This window comes from Urocitellus parryii, chromosome 10, assembly GCF_045843805.1.
Source record: "Urocitellus parryii isolate mUroPar1 chromosome 10, mUroPar1.hap1, whole genome shotgun sequence".
NCBI lineage: Eukaryota > Metazoa > Chordata > Mammalia > Rodentia > Sciuridae > Urocitellus > Urocitellus parryii.
Genome location: NC_135540.1, coordinates 114,268,280 through 114,279,552, shown reverse-complemented (window position 1 = coordinate 114,279,552; position 11,273 = coordinate 114,268,280). Strand labels below are relative to the sequence as shown.

Below are 11,273 nucleotides of genomic sequence, written 5' to 3'. Positions count from 1 at the left end.
GATTGGAGTGTGTGTGTGGGGAAAGGTCTGTAGAAATCTGAAAACATGAGACTGTTGAAGAAAGAACTAATTTAATTCTCACAACATCTCTGAGAAATGGTTCCTAAATTTATCACATTCTTACAGACATGTAAACTGAGGCTCAGAGTCCAGGCAACGTGCTAAAAAAGCCATGTCCTTGTGGAGATAATGGAGCCTGATTTCTGGTGCAGAAAACTCCAGCGACATTTTATTCCATCTGTAGCCAGTTTTGGGCAAAGTCTCAAGGGGAAAACTACAGCAAATTGTTAGATTTCTAGTGATTTTTTTTTGGGGGGGGGATACTGGGGATTGAACCCAAGAGCACTTAACTACTGAACCACATCCCCACCCCCAACCCTTTTTTGGGGGTGGAGGTGGGAGGACAGGGTCTTGCTAAGTTGCTTAGGCCTCACTAAATTGCTGAGGCTGGCTTTGAACTTGCAATACTCCTGCCTCAGCCTCCAGAACCCTGGGATTACAGGTGTAGGCCACCACACCCGGCTTCTAGTGATTTATTTTTTCTTGCCTCAACTCGAACTCCCACCTAGCCAAGGACTGGATGATTAACCAATGAAGCAAATGCACTTAGCATCCATTGCTCATCACAGTTCTCTTTCTTGCAGTTCCCAAAGGGTCTGGAATCCACCAGAAACCGAAGCCGGGGAGAGCGTGCTTGCCTTGGTCACTTCGCGGAGCAGCCACCTGCTTGGGAGTGCGGCATTCACACACCAGGTTGCTACCGAGGCTTTTACATGTGGTGCTCAGAGCAGTTGCTTGGGCTTCCATCACTAGGCTGATGTTAAAGATACAATCAGCTTCTGCTTCTTGATCAGGAGGCCTTGTGGGTGCCAGTGTGGAGGGAGAACAGGTCTTATCTGACTTAGCTCAGGGGGAAGTGGGGCTGGACAGTGGGGTTGGACAGTGGGGTTGGGAAGTTGCCCTGAGATGAGCCCCCCATTCCATCAGCTTGCCATTCAGAAAGCTCCCGGTCATCATGACACACAAAAAGACTCAATTTCCCCCTCTTCTCTTTCTGTTCTAGTTGGAGACGAGGCTTGGAAGTTTTCCACGTACATGGTGTCTCTCCCCTGGATGGACGGGGAGAAATAACATCTGCAGATTGCTGCCAGACACCCTGAGAACACAAGCCCACCTGGTCTTTGGTCCCTTTGCTGAATGGCATTCGCTGCGGCAGCCCACTGAGGGCTCCTTTCCTGGGGATTCAGGGTTTGAGCACGGGACTCCAGTCTGGGAAGATGCTGAGTTCCATCAAGTGCGTGTTGGTGGGCGACAGCGCTGTGGGGAAAACCTCCCTGTTGGTGCGTTTCACCTCTGAGACCTTCCCCGAGGCCTATAAGCCCACGGTGTACGAGAACACGGGTGTGGACGTCTTCATGGATGGCATCCAGATCAGCCTGGGCCTCTGGGACACTGCTGGCAATGATGCCTTCAGAAGCATCCGCCCCCTGTCCTACCAGCAGGCTGACGTGGTGCTGATGTGCTATTCCGTGGCCAACCATAACTCGTTCTTGAACTTGAAGAACAAGTGGATTGGTGAAATCAGGAGCAACCTGCCCTGTACCCCGGTGCTGGTGGTGGCCACCCAGACCGACCAGCGGGAAGTGGGGCCCCACAGGGCCTCCTGCATCAATGCCATAGAAGGGAAGAAACTGGCCCAGGATGTGCGAGCCAAGGGCTACCTGGAGTGCTCAGCCCTCAGCAACCGGGGAGTGCAGCAGGTGTTTGAGTGTGCTGTCCGGACTGCCGTCAACCAGGCCAGGCGACGAAACAGAAGGAGACTCTTCTCCATCGAGTGCAAGATCTTCTAATCCCCAGGACACTTCACCCAACACTCAGGAACACATGCCAAAGAACGATGGGAAGGGGGGAAGCAGGCAAGATGGGAAGGTCGGTGCTGATTCCAGGCACCCCCCAGCAGCCCGTCCTGTTGGATACAGCTGTTGAGACTGAGCCCGTGGATGTTTTCACTAACTACAAACCAACACCTCGCACAATATGATCAGAGAAACAAACTCCTTGGGAAGCTGTAATGGATAGTTCATCTTCAATTAAAAAAACTAAAACGTCCTTCATGATTTTGGACAATGGAGTTTTCCAAGCATTCCATAATTAAAGACACACTTTATTTAAATAATAACAAACCATGCAGCTCTGGTATATAATTAGTTTTCACACTTGGGAAGTCTTTTCCTACTTACTTACAAACTGCTGTATGAATGAAATAACCTCATAGGGCTTCGCCATATGTTTATAGTGTTATTGTTTTTAACACTATAACCTGAATCAGTAGTTCCGTCAAAAAAACCACTTGCCTGCTGGATTTTCCTAGGTCATCGAATTTTAAAATGACCATTAACTGATTCTTGTAATCCATTTACCACTTACCTGTTATTTAGAGTTGTATATAGAATACGGTTCCATAAACATATGTCCCTACTCGCCTGATGATTTTCCACAGTTACCACCGTATTTCATTGTAATTGTAAAAAAGCATTTCTTATATGCCATCTTACCTTCCACCCAAAGAACCCCAGTTGTGCACTAAGTTCTCCTCAGTCGTTCGTTCCCCAGGTCCCTTGGAAGGGAAATGCTTCGGGCAGGGAATCACACTGCTCCAGACAATGGCAGCAGGACGTGGAACAGGAGTGAGAGCTCATGCTCACTTCAGGGACCTCTGCTCTTTGCCTGTCACTTGTGACATGGTGGCTCTGAGTGGCTGAAGGTCTTGTGAAAGCAGGCAGGCATGAAGTTCTGCTTGGTGGTTCATTTGACAAACTTGTTTTCCAACTCTAAACTGCCTGGCATGACAACATACTTTATGAATTTTATGAATTCTGAATAATTGAGAAAGTGCCTGTATAGGTGTGTGCAAGGAGAAAAGGTAGAATTCATAGCTTTTACTATTTCATGAATATAAATTCTTGAGTGAAAAATCCAAACCAATAAATCACAAGCACAGCTGTGAAGAAATTGCTCAGGTAATTACTCTTTGTTAAGAGTTACCAGGGATAATACTAAATAAATAGGGATGAACACACACACACCCCTAAACCCCTATTCTATCTAATAGCTTAAAAGCATGATGTTGTTTATCTGTTAAAACTTTGAATAGAATTCTATGTAACTTGAAGAAATTGTGAAGCTATATAATTTACTATACCCAGATATGTCATTTTCTGCCTCAATCAAATAAAACTGAGAGTCACCTGAACCACATTTAGGGTAGTACTTATTTATGTGCAGTACCTCATTATTCTGGTGCCACAGGCTATTACACATCACAGGTAAGGCAGCAGCTGGGTGAGTGACTATTATTATAGTCACAGCATTCTGTTGCCTTATTTGGCCAATTCTGTATAGCTATAACCAGAGTTGAAAATCAAATCTGTTCTCACCCCACACTGCTTTCTCCTCGTCTCTCTCCTCTCTCTCCTCTCTCTCTCTCCTCTCACCCACATGCAGTAAAAGGCTGGGACCTGCGTCTTAGTCTCTGGTGGGAGGGTTGCCTCGATTCTTTGGGATTAAGGATCTGCCTTCAACCCGTCTCATCCCTCCAGTCCTGCAGCTTATCCTTGCCTCTGCATCACCTTTGTGTGGTTCCTCCAGCAGAGGAGGAAGGGCAGGTTAGGGAGGGCACAAATGGCTTTGCTGTTATCTAGGCGAGGACACACAGACCAGGCCTGTGCCTACTGCTTGGAGAAGACTCTAGGCTTGAACCCTCCTCAGTGGGAACCTGATAGAAGTTGAGCCAGGCAGTGTCTGTCGTCCCTGCTGGGTTACATGTTCTTGAAGGCAGTGCCACCTCCTATCATCTCTGTGACCCCAAGGCCTAGCATAGGGAAGAACAGGAGTTAAATATAGTTGTGTTGAACTGAACTGGAGAAACACAGAATTTGGGCTTTTGTACTATGGAGAAGTTGATGAGAAGGAAGCAGACCCTCACCAGCTCGAAGGGGCGAGAGGTGAAAACAGTTCATTTGGGTGGAATCCAGGTTAATGCATGTTCTACATGAGCACATATTTATTTTTGCTGGCCTGCAGGAAGGCAAATGTTTCTTGCACTTCAATACTTGTGGTACCTTTCTGTAGACTATTGTTATGTCCATTCTTTACTATTCCAAATCAGAAAAGTGAATATGCTCTTGTTTACATGAAAGAATTGATTTGAGTGGTCAAGAAACTCATTCATTCGGGGCTGCTATCATGAAATACCACATGTGGTGTGACTTAAATTACAAAAGTTTTTGTCTTATAGTTTGGAGGTGGGGAGTCTGAGATCGGGTGCCAGTATGGCTGGGTTCTGGTGAGGCCAATATTCCTGGTTTGCAGATGGTGATCTTCTTGCTGTGTTCCCACCTGTCTCTTCTTATAAGAGCACTAAGGATCCACCTCCTAATGCTATCACATTGGGGATTGGGCTTCCACACATGGATTTGGGGGGAACATAAATATTCCATCCACAGCAATGCCATTATGTCTTACTTTATAACTGACTAGTTAAATGGGGGCAGTAGAATCTTGTGTGATGGAATTAGACTGAGTGACGAGAAAACCGGGAGCATCCTAATAGTTCAAGTTTCTGGATTGCTTTGGATGTGCTGGGTGCCGTGTTTAACATTTGAATGTCATGATCACACCACATGGGTGTAGATGGCTCACATTATAATGAATCTCCTCTTATACAAGGAAACAGAGGCTCAGCCTATTAATGAAACAAATCTAAGCCACACTGCAGGTGAGTGGCAGTTACCAGGAGTCTCAATCAGGTCTGTGTGACTCCAAAGCTCTGCTCAAAACCACTGTGCCCCACTTCCTCCCAGAGCAGCCTGACTGAATGACTTTGCCACATCCTATCTCACATAGCTTGAGGCTCCAGCCCCACCAGTCAAGGGGCCTGAATTTAAAACATCATTTTTAACTTCTGCAGTGCTGGCAATTGAACCCAGGGCCCCACGCATTCTAGACAAGCTACAGGCCTAGCTCTAAAGCATTATCTTTCAATAACATATTCCAAGTCTGGTCCCCTTTTATTTCTTTTTTTTTCTGGTAGTGAGAATAAGAGCCATCTAAGTCACAGAGCGCCATCATTTGCAAGGGCCCCTATTCCAACCATTGGCTTTTCAGTGTCAATTCATACATAGATGGTGTGTGAATTGGCAGAGATAAATACACCATAATTTAATGCTTTAAAAAGCTTGGGAAATATTTGCTTTTTCTTATCTCACTTCCCCACCCCTCAGGTTTCATTTAATTTCTTTGAGGGAGCAACAGGGGAGAAGAGAGTGTGTGGGTCTTTCCTTTCAAGAATTTCATGCCCAGGAAGGTCCCTTTATCTAGAATGAGACAGGATGGAAGGATTCCAGTTTGGCACATCTGCAGGGTAACGATATGATAGAAGGGACAGGGGATTCATGAGTGTCCCTAGAGCCGAGAAGGCAGTATTTTGGGTTGCGTGAGATTGGCACAACTCCACGGAGAGACTTATTTGTCCTGAGACTATATCTCTCCTGATAAAACAAAGAAACAATCATGGGCCAAGATCTCAACAGTTTTTTTTTTTTCAATAAAAGATAAAATAAGCCGTGGAAATGACTTGTGATATGAGTTCATGAAGAGAACTTGATTAAGCTTAAAGTCAGCATTAACTTTTTGATAGACTCTAAAATATATCCTGACATGGAACTTAATGGTAGATAAAAAGCCAGACAATTATGATGTATTTAGAGTAAAAAAAAAAAAATCTGAGCTGTATATCTTTCGGTCTCAAATTCTTTTTCTTAAAACATAGGTACTCTGTAAGTATTGTTAATAATAACAATTGTGAAAGTACTTTATATCTGTAAACTACCATGCAGCCAGGAGTGTTATGTGTTTGTCAGGTTCCTATGCTGAAACAGAAGCTGAATATTCTAGCTGAGGTTGGAACTTTCTAGAACTGGCCAATTGTGGGCCAAATGATGGAAAACCCAGCAGAAGCAAGTTCTATTTGTAACATTGTTAACAGTGAGATGACCCATAGGATCATAAAAATAGCAACAAATTGTGTTCAGATGCCTGTTGGCTCTGGGCCCTGTGTTAGGCACTCCACAGAGTCATCTCATGTAGAGTTCATAACAGGCTGACAAGGTAGAGATTCTCTTTCTGTTGGTAAGAAACTGAGGATCCCAGTCTTGCTATCTAATTCTGGTATAATTAAACTTGGCCAGCTAAAAACTATATGATTAATTGTATTTAGTGTTCACTACGCTTGCTAATTTAGCCACCATGGGCACACTGTAGGGCGGGCTGACGTATGACGCTTGCCAGCCTTCCTGTGTGACGGTCCTTTTGTCATTCTTCTCACAATAGTGTCTCAGGTGGTTCTATCCCCTTGTCTTTTGCTGTTCCCACTCCCCATATCCCTTGTTCACTCTTCGCTGCCCTCCTGTGTGCCTGAGAGGCTCACCCTGTGGGCTGAGTGGCCCAGGATCTCTTCCTGGCATCCACATGGTATAGCTAATGGGACACTCTGGCCAGAAGTGGGTAAATAGGAGCAAGGAATGGCGGAGTGTTTTCCCCTACACCTCTCCTGCTCTGGTGCTGACTTGGCAATGTGTCTCTCTGCAACTCCAGCTCCTGCTAGGCAGCTTCTATTCCACACCTCCAGCTGGTGCTTGTTTTTGGATGCAGCAACATTCCTGATGTAGCTCCTTAATGGAGACCTCAACAAGTAGGGCTTTCATTCAGATCTCTTCATTTGAACCACCTAGAACAAATTTGGTTTCTTCCTGAGTGATACACTCGATACATATTAAAAGTCTTCTATATGCTTTGGCATTAAGTGATTACTAAGCCCTATTGAAAGTGTTGGGGTTAACAGTGTGGGTAACGGCTCTTTCCTGTGCCACAAAACCCAAGAAATATCATCACTCTTTACATCTATTTTCTTGGAAGAAAAAGGAGGAAGGGGTTGATTAAGTCTATTCTGAATAAGCAAAAGAATAGTTCCAGAATAGTAATGTTCAAAAATTTCAGGTCTTCTAATGACACAATTATACTCAAGAAGCTCTGTTGTTATCCATAATATATAAAGAATGACTACAAATCAACAAGAAAAAAGCCCAATTTTTAAGACGGATATTTCTAAGAAGAGAAAATATGCATGACCAATGAACAATAGAAAATATGTTTAAACTCGATGTGGTGGTGCACCCCTATAATCCCAGTGACTCAGGAGGCTAAGGCAGGAGGATTGCAAATTCTAGCCTAGCTTGGATAACTTAGTGAGTCTCTGTCTCAAAAATAAAAAGGGCTAATGATGTAGCTCAGAGGTAGAGCCCACCCTTGGATTTAATCCCCAATACAACACACACACACACACACACACACACACACACACACACAATGTGTTTAATCATTTTCAAATGACCATATTGGGAAAAGAAATAATAAGTATGACAATACCAAGCATCGATAAGGATATGACATAATAGGAACTCTTATAAACTACTTGTGGGAGCTTAAATTGGTATAACATTTAAGTGTTACTTAGTAGTACTTACTATTCTATACCTTTGACCCAGAATTTCATGCTCTAGAGATACCCTTACATAGATTTCCTGGGAGACATGGGTGAGAATGTTCTTTGTAACATTATAGATAATAGTAAAAACTAGGAACAATGTAATGCCATAAACTAAAATTAATTCAGAATAGCTAAATGAATTTTGGTGTCTTTGCACAAACTTTGTAACAATGAAAATGAATAAAATATACCTATACCTAATCAATGTGAATGAGTATAGATAATATTGTAGACAAAAAAGCAAGTGGCAAAAATAATACATTAGTCTTATTCCATTTATGTGACGTTCAAATGTGAACAAATCTTAAAGACATAATATTTAGGGTTAAAAAGGTTTTTAAAGTCCAGGAACAATTAACACAGCATTCAAATAGGTAGTTACCTTTTCTGGGGTTGGGTTAGTGTGATGGGCACGGCCATCCAATCTTGTGACAGGTATTGGTAATGTTCTACTTCTTGAGTTTGAGAAGTCAGTAATTGGTGTTCATCAACTTTTTCTGTTATTATTTATTGCTCAAAAGCATTCTTATATATTTTATATATTTTTGAGTTTATAATGAAGTTCATAACTTAAAACATTTTTAAAAATTCAGGTTCTTCTTCCATCTAATGGTCTGGATTTGAATCCCAACTCTGTCACACACTGAGTCAGATACATATATGTATGTGTGTGTGTGTGTATGTGTGTGTGTGTGTGTGTGTGTGTGTGTGTGTAGAAGGAGAGAGAGAGAGAGAGAGAGAGAGAGAGAGAGAGAGAGAATTCTTTTACAGCTACTTTTTGAAATGTCCCAATTTTACTGAATTTGGTATAATTAAACTTGACTAGTTAAAAATTATATATAATATAAACTATTAACTAATTTAGTGTTCATTATATTTGATAATTTAGCCAAGATGATGAGATTGACCTTTCAACCTTGTGTAAGCTAATTAAACTCTAGACCCTTTCCTCTGGTGTAAAATGGAGAGAATATTATCAGAGTAGTGAGCTTTAAAGAGCTAGTTTAGGTAGATGCTGTATTATGTCTGGTACACAGTAAGTGCTTAATAAATGGTGCCAAATATTCAATTGTTATCTTCAGCTCCTCAGAGCTAGGAGGATCCTGCAGTTTCATGGATGATGACACTTGGGGTCTTGAGACTGTTAACTGACTTGTCCAAAGCCTCAAGGGTTGGTGGCAGATCTGGACCACTTTGCTCTTCCTACAGCCTTTTTTTGATGTTCTTTTCTCTTAAGAATCATAAGTAGAAAGGGACTTGGGATTTCCACTTGTCCACTTTTCATAAATTGCTATTGAATCCATGTTTCTTATACATCATCATTTCTAGTATTACTCCTTAGCACAGCCAGGTGAATTTTGGTGACAGGAGGGATTGACAGAGGCTCAGGTCCTTATTGTAAGTGGCAACAGATCTCCACTCTCTTCTTTATTTGTTCAGCGTTTCAAAGCTCTTTGGTTTTCCATGAGATTGATTTAGAAAAAGCAGAGAGGCCATTACTGGAGAGAATGACCCCTGCTTACCTTTATGACTGGGATACACAGAGCCTGGTGCTTGTGTGTCCTGCTGCACCGGGACCCTCTTAGCTTCAAACTATGCTAATTGCCTAAATTCCTGCTCTCATGAGGTTCAGGATCTACTTAGGCTTGAGTGTACAGCCAATAACCATAAAAATAAGCAAATAAGATCAACGGGGATGAATGATGGGTACTAGGAATAAAATAAATAAGGAAGAAGAGAAAATATTTGGTAATTGAATAGGAGAGGGAGGCCTAACAGAGCAGGAGCCTGGTTGAGGTTCACACAGCCCATCCATGGCCTGGTTTTAACACAAATAATCCCTGCGAAAAAGAGGCAAGTGTCAGGTGTGACGGTGCACATCGGCAATTCCAGTTACTTGGGAGGGAGGCAGGAGGATCGCAAGTTCAAAACCAGCCTCGGCAGTTTGGTGAGGTCCTAAGCAACTTAGTGAGATCCGGTCTCAAAATAAAAAATAAAAAAGGGGGCGGTGATTGGCTCAGTGGTTCAGGGCTGCTGAGTTCAAAAAGAAAAAAAAAAAAAGAAAAAGAAAAAAAGAAAGAAAGAAGCTTCAATTCTTCCTTCTTGGCCAGAAGGGACAGTTTCCACACTGATTGGTATTTGATAATGCGCAGCCTCCTCCAGAAGTGACTGCCTTCACTGGGGATTCCATCCTGTCTGTTGACCTCCTACCCAGACTGAGGGCTGCTTCAGCAGCCGGATTAGCAAATAACCCAGAAGAGAAAACTGACAGGATTCACAAAGGCTGAGGGCTCACACAGCCAAGTGGTTTCCAGCAGATTCTGAACAAAAGGAAGGAAATGACTAGAATAGGGTCTAGATAGGGCTCAGAGTCAAGACCTTGTCTGATGGGCATGGCAGAGCAAATGCAAGAATCTGCAGGCTGTGCAAGCACGTGGCAGCTGGGCTTGGGAAGTAACGAGGTCGCAGGGTGCTAGTGCACACCCCTCAAAACAGCTAGATGCACTTGCCCCGCCCCCCCATGGCGGTGATATTTAAAAAGAACATAACAAGGCACTCCAAAAGCTGTAGAACTTTCACACTGATTGCAATTGACAGGGTATAATTCAAGTGAGTCACCAGAAGTGACCCGAGGGTAGCTGTTGCATGGTGATCCTCTTGTCTCAGGGCATTGAAGAGTTTCTGAGGATCTGGATAGGAGATACCTTTCTAAAAAGTTTCCAGAGAGCCCCAGATAAATCACCATATCTGTGCACTCCTGTAATACATTTCCCTTCCCATTTCACCTCCTTCCATCACTTCTTTATGCAGCCAGGCACCCCTCTTACCCATCTTTAATGGCTCCAGCATCTGAAACTATGCTGTACCCATTGTACACGCTGAACCATATTTCATACACGAATAACCTTCATGATCATCATCCCCACAGATTATACGGCACTTCAAGAATTTACAAAGTGCTTTTCCCTCTTTTATTGTAGTAATTGCCAATATTTGGCCAGCATGCTACAGGTCCTTTGGTACTTTGTGTATGCTGTCTCCCATGATGTTACCACAATGCTATGGTTTATTATTATTAAAATTAGCCCAAGCTAATTTCCAGACCAGGAAGCTAAGATTCAGGAAGGCAAACGGACTTGTCTACATGCATGTAACAGATGCTAGGAGAATCAAGACTTGTACTTAGATCTCTTGACTCCAAATTCCTCTTTCTCCACTCCACCATGCTTTCATTTGAGGCTCAGGATGACTGTGGGGGAAGAAATGCAGTCTAGGACATTTAGTATCTAAATCAACACATAATAGGAACATAATATGGCTCAGCCAGTCAGATGCAGTTACTGACCAAAAGTTACTGACCTATTCCCAGCCCTGGAGGTCACTATTATTTTTAATCACTGGAACATTTAGAAAAAATTTGAAGCCATTACTAATGGGGTTGTCTGCTAAGCACTTGCTATGATCTGAATGAAGGTGTTTCTCCAAATCATGTTAGGTCCTAAACATGACAGTACTAAAGGATGTGACTTTCAGGAGGTGAATGGGATCAGCATCCTTATGGAAAGGCAGTAAAGGAGTCTCCTTGCCCTTCCTACCATATGAGGATGCAGCAGGAAAGCACATCTATGAGGATCAGGACCTCATTAGACATTGAGTCTGCTGGAGA

General features: G+C 43.0%; 1 protein-coding gene across 1 annotated transcript; it reads left to right on the top strand.

Annotated features, from left to right (window-relative positions):
* The first annotated feature begins 1,277 nt into the window (after nt 1–1,277).
* Rhoh (ras homolog family member H) lies at nt 1,278–1,850 on the top strand. Its single transcript, XM_026387268.2, has one exon. The coding sequence runs from the start codon at nt 1,278–1,280 to the stop codon at nt 1,848–1,850; it is 573 nt and encodes a 190-aa protein (XP_026243053.1).
* Nucleotides 1,851–11,273: the final 9,423 nt, after the last annotated feature.

Excerpts from the sequence above, each read along its gene's own strand:
- Rhoh (XM_026387268.2), top strand. The coding sequence starts at position 1,278 with ATGCTGAGTTCCATCAAGTGCGTGTTGGTGGGCGACAGCGCTGTGGGG.